Below are 17,133 nucleotides of genomic sequence, written 5' to 3' on the forward strand. Positions count from 1 at the left end.
GACTTTTAGCCACTCTGAACTTGGATCGCGTCCATAGCAGTGACTGTGACACATTACATCTGAATGAGTCCAGAAGTTGCTAGTCTTTAGGCTCAAATGAATCATTCCACTCAGGTGAGGAGGACAGAGCATGAAGCTTTTATATCCCTACGTGACTAGAACACTGTTTTAACTCTAGCTGGAACTGGAATCCCCATAAGGAAAACAGACTATTAGAGTGAAATCCACCTTTTCTCTCCTGGTGCTCCAGCATCCTGCCTTGTTACTTAGGACTCCACTGAGATCATTCGGTCAGGAAGCACATACAACGAGTGCCAGCCTTGATGGGCAAAGAGCTCAGACTAAAGCTCTGTTCAAGCTCCATTCTTGCTGTCTTTTAACCAATTTCTACATTTACTTACCAAACTCTTACCTTGGCTGCTAGCTCTTGTCACTGTCTTTCTACTTTGTACGTATGTGCTGGCCCATTCCTTGCCTCCTCATTGGCCTGAGCATTTTGGCCTAGTTCGTTCCTACTTTCAGCAGCCCAGGGTAAAGTTGGGGACCTCCTGCCCTGCACCAAGGCCAAGGGGATGAGGAGATGCTGAGGTTAGCCCTACTCTGCTCTCCAAGCCTTGTGTCTAGCACAGGGCTGCACTGCCCACCAGAAGGGTCTCCTTCCTCTATTTCACCTGCTTACAGGGGGTGCTTCTGGCAGGGACAGAGTAGAGATTGACTGGGGCCCTGTCTGCCCCTTGCCCCCCCCTCCCCGCTCCCGCCCCGGTGTCTGCCTTTCCTACTTGCTTTCTGTGCTCCAGAGTTAATGGGTGGACATTGAATAAAAATTGTTTTGTGTTGCTTTGTTTTTACAGGGAAGCTTTAGGTAAAGTTCAAATCAATCGCTCCTAATAAAATAATATTTATTTGGTTGCAAATATATATAATTTATATGTACAATCCATAGTAGACGTGACATCCAATAGGTAGCCCAACGCAGAAGCGGCTGTATCTGCCACTTCTGCTCAGACCCCTTGGCAAATCTTAAGAGCGTTGTGTGCTGAACGTGTGCATGCGTCTGCAGAATTTACTCTTCCTCTGTCCAGAGGAAATCAGAAGCTCTAACCACAGTTTCGGGGTCATTGCTTTGCCTGTCAGGCTTGCTCGGGGTCGGCAAAACACTCTCCATCTTATGTCAGCCCGATTCATGCTCTGTGCTCTGTCCATCAACGTCTCTACTCGCCCAGGGACTGAGGGCAGGTGGTTCAGGGTCTGCTTTACCATTCTGTAGGCTGGGAGCTCCTCCCAGTGGCTTCTGTTTTACGGAGTCATTTCCAGTGGAAAAATATTCAGGCATAATTCTGAGATGGTTCCACCTGAATCCTTTGGAGTTTTTCACCGGCATGTGGTAGCGCATCTGAGTCCAGAACCTGGAATTGGGAGGGACCGATTTTAAGCCTCTCCAAGTGACGGTGGGCAAAACCCGGAGAGCTTTTTTCACCAGATGAGGTAGAGACTCTGGCTCTTGGAAGGAACAGAACTTAATTAAAATTAGTTTCAGTGTTTGGTCATCCAAGGCAAGATTCACTGCTGCTTGTAGTTCAAAGACACTGTGTCCGTTGACATAGTTGGGGCTCAAGATAAATATTCCTCTTCTACTTTTCTTAATAATGTTTACGATGTCTTCTGCATATGCTGGAAATAAGGAATTGAATCATTTGCTATTGTATTGCTGAACCCGGAGTCTCCATAACCCCAAATCTCCCAGACCTACCCAGAGGGTTCCCTGCAAAGGTTTTTAGGGAAGGAGGAAAGGAAGCTTGGTTTGCTATGTCGCTTTCCTGTATCAACCCTATGGACAGTTGAAGATACACTCAAGTATCTGGGGACTCTCTACTCTACATTCCTCTCTTTGTGTTCTGTCTCTTCAAACTGTCACTCCCTCTAGGAGAAGACCTTGTTGGCACCAGTCAGGCTGGGATAACAGAGGGGCATGGGATGTCCCAGGCTCCCTGGTGGGGTGTCCGAGGCAGAGGAAATGGGGGGAAGGAATGATGTCTGTACATCTGGTGAGTGGCAAGAACTGCGCCTCGCCTCACCCAATGCTGACATTTGTGGCCAGCAGCATCCTTTTTTTTTTTTTTAATAGATTTATTTATTTATTTATTTATCTATCTATTTATTTATTTATTTTCAAATTATATATACTATTTTTTATTTTTTTAATTTTTTTTTATATATGAAGTTTATTGTCAAATTGGTTTCCATACAACACCCAGTGCTCATCCCAAAAGGTGCCCTCCTCGATACCCATCACCCACCCTCCCCTCCCTCCCACCCCCCATCAACCCTCAGTTTGTTCTCAGTTTTTAAGAGTCTCTTATGCTTTGGCTCTCTTCCACTCTAACCTCTTTTTTTTTTTTCCTTCCCCTCCCCCATGGGTTTCTGTTAAGTTTCTCAGGATCCATATAAGAGTGAAACCATATGGTATCTGTCTTTCTCTGTATGGCTTATTTCACTTAGCATAACACTGTTCAGTTCCATCCACGTTGCTACAAAGGGCCATATTTCATTCTCTCTCATTGCCTCGTAGTACTCCATTGTGTATATAAACCACAATTTCTTTATCCATTCATCAGTCGATGGACATTTAAGCTCTTTCCATAATTTGGCTATTGTGGAGAGTGCTGCTATAAACATTGGGGTACAAGTGCCCCTATGCATCAGTACTCCTGTATCCCTTGGGTAAATTCCTAGCAGTGCTATTGCTGGGTCATAGGGTAGGTCTATTTTTAATTTTCTGAGGAACCTCCACACTGCTTTCCAGAGCGGCTGCACCAATTTGCATTCCCACCAACAGTGCAAGAGGGTTCCCGTTTCTCCACATCCTCTCCAGCATCTATAGTCTCCTGATTTGTTCATTTTTGTGGCCAGCAGAGTCCTACAAAGCAGGGAGACCACCTGTTCAGATTGACAGAGGTGACTTCCTACAGGGGACCCAGGAGCAATATCTTGTTCTGGAAGGCATCCCTAGGGCCCAATAATTTTTTTTTCTGAAGATGGCTTATTCTTGGATGATGCAGCACATGTCTGCAATGTATGTTTTTCTGTGTTGTTGCCCAACATGTTCTAAGCTCATGAAATATTCCAGAGGGTATATATCCCAACAGAAGGAATAGCAGGGAAGCCCATAGAGCACTTGCATTCAACTGTTCTTTTTGTTCTATATCTTCTCTTGGCTTATAGGACCTACCTCCTCCTGGGGCCACATCTCTTTCAAACAAACACAAGTTGTATCCATATTTGTTTTCCAAAACTTCAGGGAATAGATTCAGGGCCAAGTATTCCTCATGCAGAGATGAAGTGGCCTCACTCTCAAAAGAGCTCCATTTCGCATAGGATACGAAAGCATCAAATACCTTTTTATCTGAGGAAGAGAAATGTTAGGAAAAAAAAGTCAGCCATTTACGTTTTTCTCACTATCGTGGCATATCTACACGTGCTTGAGTCATATGGCAAATGGGCAAGAATTAAGTGCCGGGCTCCTTACTGAATTGATTTAACAATAAAAAGCAGCAGCTGCGTCCAATTCAGAATCACACTGCTGAGCCGTATCGATTGCCCAACCAAATTCGAATTCTGATTTATGACGCGGTCCTGCATTTTCACTGAGGTCAGATCAAACAGTTGCGGCTTCTGTGATTAAATCATATTAGTCAGGGGTTCCTCTGGGTTTTTTTTTTTTTTTTTGCACTGCAGTGCTGCTGTCTCATGAGTTACACATCAAAGAAGAGTCTGTTCCATCAAAGCATGATAATATCCAGCAAGCAGAGCACGGCCAAGACCCAGCACCTTGCACGTGAACGAGAGAGCTGACGGCACATGTACCTCTATTAGAATCCCCGCCGTGTAAAATGAGATCATAGTAACTCCCTGGCAGACTGTCTTCAGGGTTGCATGATATAACGTATATAAAGCGCGTGGTGTCTGGCTCACAGCAGGGCACAAGATAAATATCCACTCCCCCCTGCCTTCCAGATGGGAAACTCTATTTATGAAACTTGTTTTAGGATATTTGTAAAGTCTCATGGGCCTCTGTTGAGTCGATTAGTACAAATGCACGTTGATTACTGGGATGTGCTACCGAACTAACCAAGAGAGGCAGAAAATCTCAAAAGTTCGCTCATGGGCTTCAGAGTCTGGACATACCCATTCGGTGTCATATTCCAGTGCTTTGCACAATGGCTGGCAAATAGCAGTGTTACAAAATAGCAAACAATAGCGCCGGTGGCTGATGTGATGGGCAGAACGCTTGCTTAATGTGGACGGAAGAAGAGGCCTTCCTGGATGGAAATGCCAGCAAAAGAAGAAGAAGAGGGAGTGGAGGAGGTCCAGGAGACAAGAAAGAGACCCAGGAGGCTCATCTGGGAAGCGCCTCATTGCCCAGGTGGGAAGGAGGAGGCTCATGGGGCATGGCCGGCAGGAAGTGCTGTGCAGTTTAAATGTGTGAGACACCACAGTCACCTCGGATTCCTTCCACGTCCCTGTGAAACTCCAACAGGCTTGGATTTTTCTATCATCTGGAGACATTTACATTTCTTTAGTAAGAAAATTAACAAATGGGAGTATTAGAGCTCTCTTAGGTCCTCTGCAACTCTGACATTCTGCATCTCTCTAAAATTTTGGATATTCGGCATTAACTTCAAAGGACACAGCCGTTTTGCTGTAAAACATTAGATCAGCTACAGAGGGCACTGAATCACCGTGCTTGAAAACCGGCGTCTGCGTCCTCATCAGGGTAGTGTCTTGTGCAAAGTAAAAAGAGAAAGGGCAGATTTAAAAGTGTCACAGTTGGCTCTTTTGTACAAGCTCTAGAATCTTAAGATAAATAACATTTTAGTAAAGGAAATATAAATCTTTTAGGGGGATGATTGAGGCATTGGCTAAATAATTTGTTCAATTCAAAAACGCTAAGAAGCTAATTAAAAAAATAAATCTCAAAAAACACTCTTGGCTGAAGGGTTTCTAGCGTGAATTTTCAATAATTAGTTGAAAGGAAGGTATGATTGATGCATCTCGACTTCTCCTTTTCCTGTAAATCTGACAGCTTTTCGCTGCATTCCCGGCGTGGGAGGAGCAGCGGTGTGGGAATTAATTATCCCAGGCAGGTAAGTAGTTATCCCCGGATTCCAGCAGAGTGGATGCTGCCCTTTGCAAGCAAGAGAACCATCCAGTAAAACAGTACACCTAATCTTAGAGACCTCCAGGGCTAGAAAAACACACCAGCAGCTCTTCTATTCTAAAGAAGCACTATCATCCTGTCTCCTGGGGAAATGGGCAGACAGCTCCACTAATTGTAATAGTGGTTGCCTTTTACAGAGTGTCACATGTTTGGGGACATTGCCACCATCTTCAAGCCCCTCATTTTACAGATGAGGCTGAGGTAATAGCTAATGGGGGCTCTGAGCCAAATCACCTGGGTCCAAATCCTGAGTTCTAACACCATCTTGCAGTTCGGTTTTGGGCACGCGATTTTACGTCTCTCTGTCTGATTGCAGGATTCAAGTGACAAAGTACCTAATACACCTGACTGGCATGGACTGTTTACCACGTGCTAGATGCTGTTCTAAATGATAAATATTTCTTAACCCAATGGGTCCTCATAGATTTCATCGTGATTGTGATCATAATCCCTTTTTCCAGAAGAGGAAACTAAGTCATGGAGATGTTAGCTCATCTGTCATATTGCGTCAGGTTGGTGAGCAGAGAGATTGTTTTCGAGCCCAACATGCTCTGCAATAGCATCGTTGATCAGCAAGATTCCTGGAAACTGGAATGAAAAGAAATTTTTTCTCCACCTGTTCCCAGTTCTCCCAGGTTGAGCCACCACACCTGGAAGGAGGTTTAAAAGGCTGAGGGGCATGACTTTATCCATCAGGGAACATCCATTTCTTGAGCTTCTCCCTCTAAGTCTGAGAAGAAATGTCAGAGGCAGGTCGGGGTCACCTTACCCCCAAGTGTCTCATCCTTGTTCTGGTAGGTTCGGTACAGCAGCACTATTTCAATCCAGTACATGTAGAGCAGAGCACCTGTGGTCAGCACGCCTGCCAGGCTCATGACGGTACCAAGTAGGATGTAGATGAACACCACTGGGGGAAACACGGTAGCCATGAACAAATGTCTCTGCGAGACCACATTTGGGTTGACGCTGTGGGCCCCCCAGCGCCTTCTCAGGCTCTATTATTTTCTCAAAATCACTGCTCTTGGGAGCATTCCTCTTGACTCTGGAAACACTTAAAATCGTATCTTGAGGGAACTGTCTTACAATGAACTGGAAAGAACCCACGGGAATGGCACGTTCCTGAACAGGAAACGGATGGGGAAACTAATCATGGTCACTTTTAGTTATTTTTCCCCCATAAACCTCCACAAAACCCATTCGCATCCTTCTCATTGCATATTATAAATTATCTTCATGCCCTATCTTCCCTACAAAAGTCTAAACTTCCTGAGGCCAGGAGGCACGCGTGGCTCGGTTTCATACTCTTCACAGTACCTAACACGTGAGAACTTTCACATGCCTCTCCTGACGGGAGCCCCACTACAGAGCATCCACAACACCGAGCACAAGTTTTGTCTTATTTAAGCCTCACTAGCTGTCAAAACTTGCTTGTTCTGTAATCGGTTCTTAATTGAATGAATGAATGATATCAACTCCATCACGGAGTATCTTCTTAAGGAAATTTCAAAGCTATTCTTTATCAGGAATTTCCACTCCTCCTGTCAAAGACTGTGGTCTGTGATACACACATATCACTCTGAGCAGTGAGCAAGATGACTCTTCTCTCCTCCACTCTCCAGTACCCTACCATCATGGTCTCTGGATTCAGAAGCCAGGAAAAGAAAACCCTGAAAGGGAGCTAGGTCCTAGCACAATACCTGTTACACAAGACATGCCCTTTAGGTGTTTGTAGAATAACGGATGAGTGAATGAATGAATGAATGGATGGCAGGCTTTTCCAACACAGGCCCCGTACAAAGAGTATTAGTCAAGAGGACCAGTTCTGGATCACTGTGATGTGATTGTGATTTTGTGATTACTAGTGATGTGTCCTTGGTCAAAGTATTAAATGGTTTAATATGAGCAAAATGCATAATGTCTGGCTTCTCACAAATGTTAATTGCTGTCATCATCAACATCATCAGCAGGATATTTCTTTAGGAAAATTCCTCTCCTTTCAGATAAAAGCAGTTGTGTGCCTTCTGCGGCAACCTTCCAGGCTTACCTCCTTTCTTTTCTCTCAGCTGGATGGACTGGGTCGTGTTCCCGATGGAGTTCTGGGCAAAGCAAACAAACTTCCGGTGAAGATCCCTCTGAGTGACTTCTTTCAAGTGGACAACACGCTCTATAACGTCATCCTTTTTGGTGTGTTTAACTCTAGGAAAGAAGGGGAAATACCCCACTCATTCAGCAGCATAAATTGACCACTTTTATTTGGAATTCTTATTAGTGGCCAACAGTTTGGATTTCGGGAGAGCTATCGGATCAAAGCATAGAAGGAGATGCCAGAAGACCATAAGATGGTCAGAGGGGGTTCATTTTTGATTATTGAATCTTCTGGGCATCGTTTTATGCATCACCAGAATTTAATTTACTGTGGGCCTCATCTGACCTCCATTACGCGAAGCATTCTCCTTGAAAACAGACTATAATAATAATTTAAGAATAATGTTGAACATGATGCACTTCCACCAAGGGCTGACCATGTTTCTCTGCTCACTCATTTTTTTTTTAATATTTATTTATTTATTTGAGAGAGAGAGAGAGAGAACAAGTGGGGGACGGGTAGAAAGAGAGGGAAACACAGAATCTAAAGCAGGCTCCAGGCTCCAAGCTATCAGCACAGAGCCTGATGCAGGGCTTGAACCCATGAGCTGTGAGATCGTGACCTGAACTGAAGTGGGAAACTTAACCAACTGAGCCACCCAGGCTCCCCGTCTCACTCTTTTTTTAATGTTTATTTATTTTGAAAGAGAGGGAGAGAGTAGGGGAGGGGCAGAGAGAAAGGGAGAGAGAGAGAATCCCACTAGGCTCCACGCTCAGCATGGAGCCAGATGTGGGGCTTGATCCCACAAACTGTGAGATCATGACCTGAGCTGAAATCAAGAGTCAGACGCTTAACCAACTGAGCCACCCAGGTGCCCTTGTGCTCACCCTTTTTAACACTAAATGTAGACTATCAAGTCTCCTTCATTCCTCACAGGAACCCCCACAAGGTAAGAGTATGATCGTCCTAACTTGGCCAGCAACGCAGACCAGGCATAGAAGGTAGGTGACCGTGCATGGTCACTCTGCTTGGAAGTGGCAGCCCATGCCCTGGGTCTGGGCCATTCTGCCCCATCCAGCAAGTTATAAGTCTCAGTATTTATGCACAATTTGTGTTCTCTAAGGTTGCCAATCTACAGTCTCTCTTTACTAGCTAAGGCATCTTGCCTGGGTGGATGATATTTTAGGCTGTGTTGCTTGGAACCCTACAATACCAACACTTATTCACTGAATATTTCCTACCAATCAGGAACCGTGATGCCCTTCTCACCTCTACTGTATCTACTCCGTACAGGGACCTAGTAAAGTGGACGTAAGTGTCCACAGATTACAGATGGTACAGTGGAAGCTTACAGGGGTCAAGTCTCACATTGCCAGGGGGTGGAAAACAGAAATCCAAACCCAAATAAGTTGTGTGACTTCCTTTGTCTTAGAAGCTCCTGATAACTTTTATTGCTGTTCTCAAAATTCATCCTTTATTTTTTCGTAATGACATAAACTTTTCAAAATGATATTACATTTGTTCATTGAAATCTTTTTAAAATTCAGAAGGACGTGCTTAATACACAGTCTATTACTGTGGAACGGATCTTGGAAAGATGAGGGACTCTGTTTTTTAGTGACAGGCCTGACCAATCGGATTGAAACCCGTAATCCCGCCAGCGGCCGGAGTCCAGTTTTGTGAGGCACTGGATAGCTCTGAATAACAGAGTTTTCCTTTCTATTGAGCCCAACTGTCTTCCCCGTAAATTCTGTCCACTAATCTGGACAACAAACTAAGCCTCGTTTCCATAAAACACTGTGGTTTCCAAGTACTTCAAGATATCTCACCTCTGCATTTCCTTTTCCAGGTTGGATTTCTTCAACTATTCCTCGCTTCACATATTTTTGGTCAGAATCCTTATTATTGTGCATTTTCCTCTCCATACATTCCAGACTGTTAATGACTCTACATATTTGGATCCCTGAACTGACCACTACTCTAAATGAATGGCACTGGGAAAAATGGGGTGTGGGCAGAGGGCAGCATTCTTTCCCATTGGTTGGACGTGCTACTTCTCTTCTGCCATCCTGGCTCGGTACGTCTGTCTTCTTGTCAGCTTGATGTTTAAATGTCAAACTGTTGCTATAAACTCAGCTTTAGGGGCACCTTGGTGGCTCCGTTTGGTTGAGCGTCCAACTTTTGATTTCCACTCAGGTCATAACTCTCTGTTGGTGGGATGGTTCGTGGGATCCAACACAGCTTGGGTCCCGTGCTGACAGTGTGGAGCACACTTGGAATTCTCTCTCCCTCTCTCTCTGTCCCTACCTCCCTCCCCCCTCAAGATAAATAAACATTTTTTTTAAAAACCCTGAGCTTTCAAACAGCTTAAATATTTCATTTTATGGCCCTATTAAGAAACTGCTTCTGATCTCAGGGTTGAAGAGGATCCTGCACTTTGCATTTCTGTCCTTTTCTATTCACCACTAGTTGGCGCCAGTGGCCACACCATCAACTGCGCGCTTGTTCATCTTGGTGAGTCCATTTTAGAGGTTTCCAAAGGTGTTTTAAAAAGTGTTCAGTGTAGGTTGCAAAGAATATGATCTGCTAATTTCCTTCTTACCTTTTCTGCTCAGGTGTTGGAACTTCCCACTCCTGGTCGGAATCTTTAATGTACCATTTTATTACAGGTTTAAAATCTCGTTGGTAGCCAAATCGTGCCGTGCAGTTAAGAGTTAAAGGCTTTCCTGAAAATGAGAGAGACACACAAAATAGGAAGGAAGTCCGTGAGGACACTTTGTCCTGTGCAGGAGGAAGACGCCATCCGAACACTGTTCACTGCTGCAATCACGTTTGCAGGATAAATAGGTGTGCCAGAAATAACCAAACATCTACCGGTCTTTCATTCACAAGCAAATAAGACCAGGTATGTTTCTCTCCATTGAGCAACACTTACATCTCAGACTTGTGACTCTTTGGTCACAGCGCTAAGAATTCTGATGTGGTTTGAGGGCAGACACCAGGAAAATGAGGAGTCCTCTCAGTGACCAGCCTGGTCTTCTAATGCTGCTATTGAGTACATAATGTGTCAACAAAGAACATTTTACTACTAACCAACATTTGCATATTAACTTAAAATCGTGAGGTTACTGTAATGTAGCTTAAAGAAGGAATTATTTAGATATTCAGCAGTTTCTTGAACAATGCACTATGGGTGGGCATGCATGTGATGACACTACCCTCTTCCTACCCTCTTTTTCTACAAGGGGTCTCCAGATACACTCTGCCTCAAATTCAATATTTTCACCATGAAATGGTTAAGGACTCCATTAAAAATCATCTTCGCACCTTAATAATGTCCCGCCCCCGCCCTTTAGGGTTTTCAAATTCATTGAAGCTGTAGGTAACTTGGCTATTTTTGAATTATTAATGTTTTTTCTTTCCTCCTTCCTTACATTCTTGTGATGCTGTGGGTATTGCTAATGCTATACCCTGATACCGCCACCTAGTGGTCTTTTACCATAGTATCTATTTTGACATTTATTTCTATAAGTATAGATGTGTTAGCATTTAAAAGAATCACTTATTTTCTTGGAACAACCAGCACTTGGTTTTAAATAGAGAAGTTCTTATTTGGCTGTGTGGGGAAAATGTAGATGTTACTGAAGTGGATAAAATAAAAGGGGACCAGAGAAAAGTCACTTTGCCCCTCTACACAAAAAAGACACCACTTGGGAGTACAAATTACTTGGGCAGGAGATGTAGTGTTCTTCCATAGGTATCTTAAAGCCCACACCGAACACCACGTTTTTAAAGGTTAATGCTCTTCAAGGTGGTAAATTGGTTACATTTACAGATTTAATCAATGGACCTAATATACGTAACCACCTGTTTCTGGGATGAGTAAGGAGAAATCTAAAATCTATTGAACATGACCAGTTCACTAGCCACCTAACATACATTATCCTACATTTCTCACTGAAACCAGATGAGGTCAGTTTTCCTTTGTCTATTTATAGATTTAAAACCTGAGGCTTAGAAAGATTAAATAACTCTCTAAGGTCAACAAACTAGCCAGTGGCTGAGTCAAGATTCACACGGAATTCTGTTTGACTTAAAATCCCAATACTTTTTTCCTTAATATGACACTTAGACCTGCTCCCAGAAGCACAATGTCATTCAATGGTGATAATACAACCCACCTTACCAAGTTCTACTTCCAGTGTGTCCTTGATGGGGTCCAGAATATCTGGCTTGAAAATGGTGTCTTTCACTAAAAGATGAAAATAGTGATTATTATTTGCATTGGGAAATCAGAAGGCCTCCTTGCTGAAGATGTGCGTGCAAAGTAGCACTTTGATCTAAATGCTTTGGCGCTCCCTCTTCGATTTTGGTGCATTGTCTACAAAGTTAGTAGGAACTCAGGTTTCCACATGAAAAGCAAGCCTCCAAAGATGAGCGTGACATCAGGTTGCAGGTGCTAGTGAAACATTAGTCCCTGATAAATCCTTGTCCACCCGGGTGTGTTTTCTTCCACACCAACCCTGCTCAACTGCTACAGACCTGAGCCCCCATTCCTGTCTTCTACAACATTGCTTTTTGGTACCATCTGGCTGAGTAGTCCAGAAGAAGAATGCACTTGAGAAAATGCCCACATCAGCCAGACCGGAGGCCAATCCTCCATCCTTAAGTTCATGGTTTATTTCAAGATAAAAGTGAGTCCGACTCTCCATTACTCATTTATGCCTGAGTTTCCGGCCACAAACTGTCAAATAGGGCTCTGTGGTCAGACTTCCTCCTGAATATGGCCCATCTCCTGATCAAGGAAAATTCATCACCTCTGCTCTGGACATTGTCCTCTTACTTCTCGGGGACCTCCTTCCTTCAATGACTCCATTATCTTCCCTGTATATTTCTCTCTCACTCTCACATACACACACACACACACACACACACACACACACACACACACTCTTTCTCTGGGTTTCTGCCCATTGGCATTTATCCATGCTCAGTCTCTTCATTTTAAAAGAGAGAACATTCCCTACACCTTATGTCCTTGTCACGTTCATGCTCCTTCCTTCCAAGCCAAATTCTTGAAGGAGCGATATGTGCTCATCTCCTCCATTCTCTCGCTTCCCATGGAGTTCAATTCCTGCCCCCATCACTCCACGGAAACTGCTTCAGCTAAAGTTCCCAGTGACGTCCTTGCCCCTAAATCCACTGGACACAACTGAGTTTTTCTTCTGCTTTATTTCTCAGCAGCTTTGGACACTGTTGGGCATGGCCTCTTAGAATCCTCTCGTTTTTCGTTCCCTGCTTCCCTACTTTCCTGTTTACCTTCTGCCTCTCTGCTCACTTCCCTGTGTGTTTGGGGGCTCTTCTTCTGGGCTTCTCGTGAACATCAGTTCTCTCCCTTGTTCTCTGCTAGTGGTCTTTTGTTCTATCTACTCTCGCTGGGTGGTACCGTTCATTCTCTAGAACTGTTCCCTACTAAAGATCTTGAACCTTTAAATGATCTCTCTCCTCCATCATCAGTTTCACTTCCTTTACAGCTCCTATCCCCACTCTCCCACTGGTACTCACTAACTTATGTAAATAATGACCTCCGTTGCCCTTCCCAAACCCAGCGATGAGTTCTCAGACCTCACCCCTGAGGCAGAGCGTTACTCCCTCTGCCCGGAGATACTTTAGCCACCATGCCCTGGGACAGTTTCCCTCTGTTCTCACACCCCTGCTCCACCCCCTTTGGGGATCCCTTCCCTTCTCCTAACCTCTCCAAGTGTTGCAATGCTACAGTCCTCGGTTCCAGGCCTTCTTCTCTCTATACTCACTCCCCAGATGAGCTCATTCAGTTTTTTTTTGCTTTAGTTATTTATTTTTTTTAATGTTTTTATTTATTTTTGAGACAGAGAGAGACAGAGCATGAGCAGGGGAGGGGCAGAGAGAGAGGGAGACACAGAATCTGAAGCAGGCTCCAGGCTCTGAGCTGTCAGCACAGAGCCCCACGTGGGGCTCGAACTCACGGACTGTGAGATCATGACCTGAGCCTAAGTCGGACGCTTAACCGACCGAGCCACCCAGGCACCCCCAGTCTTTTTGCTTTAGATATCATGTTGACCACCCTCACATTTACACCTTTGGCCCTATCATCTCCGGACTGGTTTGTCCAAATTCCTCCTTGTCATTGTGATTTGGATCACCGAAAGTCCTTTCGGACGTAATGTTTAATTTCTTCCTTAGACCCTCTTCTCTTGCAGCCTTTCCTGTTTCATGAAATGGTGTCACCATTTACCATCTTATCCAGGCCAGAAAACAAAAACATCCTTGGTTTCCCTCTTCACACATTAAATCCATCATCAAGTTCTGTGGATGCACAAACAAAGCCGCTCCTCACCTCCTTTGCTAAGGCTGTGCAGTGAGCAATCAGAGATATCTTCCAAGAATGTGCATCACACCTGCTGTGTAAGTTCTTATGTATGCCGTGCAAGGCCATCCTCCATCAGCGTCCAACAGAAAATCCACCTAGTTGCCCAACCTAAAACCCAACTCTCTCTCATCCTGGATCCCTCCTTTTTCCTCTTCCTCACTCCCAATTTCCAAGTCCTTTCAGCTGTACCCTCTCCGTAGTCTCTGAGTCTGTCCACATCTGTCCATCCCCACTGCAGCTCTCTGCCCGGAACGGCATTTTCCCACCTTCCTTGGGCTGGTTGGTCCTCACCCGTCTGTTCTTGCTCGAGCGTGGTATGTCCAGGTTTGGGCTTAGTGGGCCTCTCGTATGCCCCACTGCTTCCCTTTCTCCCCACTCATCATACTGTCTAGTGACAGCCTGTGTGCCCACAAAGTGGCAAGTTCCGGGTGATCACAGACAATGTGTCCAGGTATTCGTTCTTAGAGCCTGAGCACCAAGCCCAACGCCTGATACATATTAGATGTCCCACAAATACTTGTGTGAAAATGAATATGTGAAAAAGTGAATGACTGAGGAAGACAGGAATGATGACAGAGAAGGCTTGGTCGAAAGAGACGCAATCGATGTTGCGGGGAATCCCTCGGGCAAGCGAGAAAAGCAGACTCAGCCCCTGAAAACTTGATGGGCTGAGTGGCATGTCCGAGGGAAGAGGAATCACACATCCCTTGGAGGGGGCTAGTGGCACAAGTGGGGTGCTTGTGCTCTAACTTCTCCTCCAAGGAAGAGTCTAATGTAAATGTTCATTGCTGAAGTCCAGGAAAGTAGGCAGAAGTGGTTACCTTGGCCTCAAGGTGTTTAACGTAATTTGTATCCTACACTAAAAGAAGAAGAGGTAAAAATAATCGATATGTTTACTAAGAGCTAGGTCAACCATTCTGTAGCTCTTTAATACAAAGCATGGATGACTGACCCTGTTGTGTTTTGACAAGAACCATGTTTAAATTAATGACGTCATATAATTTATTCATGTGGATACTTATAAATCTGGGAAGAACGGCTCAGTGAAAAGACTGGGCCAAAATAGAGCACAAAAGAACAAACCCAACAGACCACCAAACATATAACAAGGTATTAAACTTCATTAGTACTCAGAGAGATGTAAATTGGGATTTAAAAAGGGGGAGAGAGAAAGAGGTCTCACTTGACACCAGTCAAAAAGTCTGTAAACATCAAACATTATTTGGTAATAACGAGAATCTGTTCTTCACTAAGGGGGTTATAAACTGGCAAAATGATAGAATAGTACCATGTGTTTTTAACACAAAACACATTTTGTAATATAAAACGATATTCTATTTTAATTTTTTAAGTTTATTTATTTATTTGAGAGAGACACAGACAGCATGAGTAGGGGAGGGACAAAGAGAGAGGGGGAGAGAGAGAGAGAGAGAGAGAGAGAGAGAGAGAATCCCAAACAGGCTCCATGCTGTCAGCACAGAGCCCGATGCAGGGCTTGAACCCATGAAACCAGGAGATCAAGACCTGAGCCAAAAGCAAGAGTTGGATGCTTAACCCACTGAGCCACCCGGGCGCCCCCAGTATTCTATTTTATTAATGGATATATACTTTTGTCGAAAAGCATAAAGACATAAATGGAAAGCATATAGGGTACATGATTGGACTACAGCTGGGAAGAGAAGGAGCAGGAAGGGGTAAGAGCATAGGCCTCAATCTGTCTCTGCAATGTCTCATTTCTTTAAAGAAAAAGCAAGATTTTAAGTGTGCAGAGAAACAGTAATATGTATTAAAGCTGATAGGTTCATGGTGCCACTGCTGTGTGTGAAATATTTAAAATCATTTTTTAAATTATTACAAAAACTTAGCAGGATTCATCAGTGCATGGAAAACCCAACTTGTGACAACATGAATATGATCCAGAATGAGGCCTTCCTTGGGGGACAGAATCTAGATTTATGGGGAAATTAATGTTTTCCCACATTTAAGGCTTCACGTGACTACCAGTATATGATTATCTTTTTTCTTTCCCAAAAAGGAAACCATTACTAAACCGAAGGAAGATAGCTTTAATGGGGTAATAGGGGTTCAAATCCCAAATCTTGAAATGAAAAATCTCACTTACCGATGGTTGTCACTTGGACAACAGCTCTGACTGTCCATGAACTTGTGTTATCTGAATCAGTGTAATCACATACATATATGCCCTGGTCGTGGTCATAAACTTCATCCACTAGGATTGAGTTGCTCCTTTCTTCAGAGAGTAGTTTTCCATTCTAATCCAAGGGACAAAAAAGTGAATAACTTTCTCTAACCAGAGAATTGTTAGTAATATTAGTCAAACTTATAGAAAAACTTCATAAATAAGGGCATCACCCAAGTATGAAGAGCTTCTGTTCAAAAACTGTATTGGTAAGAGTCTTATTTGTTAATGAGAGGCACTTTCACATGCAATTACATTATCTTTTAAGATCAAGGCACCAAATCTGACTAATCTTCCAAGAGTTATGTGGCCTAGTATTTCCCAAAACATGACGCAGAACCCTGAGAATATTCTAGAAAACTCATAGTACTCTACATAACTGACATCTCAATGAATTTTTTGAAAACATGTATATTTATGGTTATAGAAATTGACATAGTTTTGTGGTGGGGACGGGCTAATATAAAACTTCCTGTTTAAATAAATTTCACTCTTGGGGCACCTGGGTGGCTCAGTTGGTTAAGAATCTGACTTTGACTCAGGTCATGATCTCACGGTTCATGGGTTCGAGCCCCACATCTGGTGAGCACGAGCCCTGCTTTGGGTGAGCCCCACCTCTCTCTTTCTCTGCCCCTCTCTCACTTGTGCCCTCTCTCTCTCAAAAAAATAATAAGTAAATTTCACTCTAAAAAAAGGTGAAATTTATTTTTTTAAAGGTGAAGTGTAAATTTAAAATATTAAGTAAATAACTAAACAGGTGTACAGACATATGACAAGGAATGACTAGTGAGTGAGACACAATGAACTCATGGCGGACCCAAAGTCACGTGAGAACTAAAATGCAATTATGAACATTTCTCTCCCTTACTCAGCATATCCTTCAGGGATGCTCTTCTAAGGTCTGGAGTTCTCCCCCGGCTGCAGTTGCCATTCCTTCCTGGTCTCCTTTCCTGCTACTGCCCCTCCACTCACTTGCCATTCCCGAAATAACCATATTCCTTCATCAGCTACCCGTTTGTAAGTCTCTCCCAGCACTCTCTCCCCCTGGGTAGGCTGCAGCTCAGTCTTTAACTCCAACTCAAAAGGATGATTCTCACAGAGAGAAGAGGGTGATCACACACTCCCTGAGCAGAACCAGTCCCTTCGTGCTCCCAGACCTCCATGATCGCGCATAGCCCTCTGATCATAACGATGTGTATAGTTACCTCCTTCTCCGAAGT

At 43.8% G+C, this 17,133-nt stretch overlaps 1 protein-coding gene across 1 annotated transcript in view; it reads right to left on the minus strand.

The window, feature by feature from the left end:
• Window positions 1-1,201: 1,201 nt before the first annotated feature.
• The window catches only part of LOC122215923 (interleukin 18 receptor accessory protein), a 33,075-nt gene continuing 17,143 nt past the window's right edge, over window positions 1,202-17,133 (minus strand). Inside the window, 8 exon segments of the mRNA XM_042931881.1 lie at window positions 1,202-1,314; window positions 1,316-1,671; window positions 3,230-3,403; window positions 5,988-6,125; window positions 7,263-7,414; window positions 9,907-10,030; window positions 11,491-11,556; window positions 15,836-15,986. Of these exon segments, the coding sequence (XP_042787815.1) occupies window positions 1,297-1,314; window positions 1,316-1,671; window positions 3,230-3,403; window positions 5,988-6,125; window positions 7,263-7,414; window positions 9,907-10,030; window positions 11,491-11,556; window positions 15,836-15,986 (1,179 nt within the window). The 3' untranslated portion in view covers window positions 1,202-1,296.

The sequence above is a fragment of the Panthera leo genome, chromosome A3 (assembly GCF_018350215.1).
Source record: "Panthera leo isolate Ple1 chromosome A3, P.leo_Ple1_pat1.1, whole genome shotgun sequence".
In the NCBI taxonomy this organism is placed as follows: Eukaryota; Metazoa; Chordata; class Mammalia; order Carnivora; family Felidae; genus Panthera; species Panthera leo.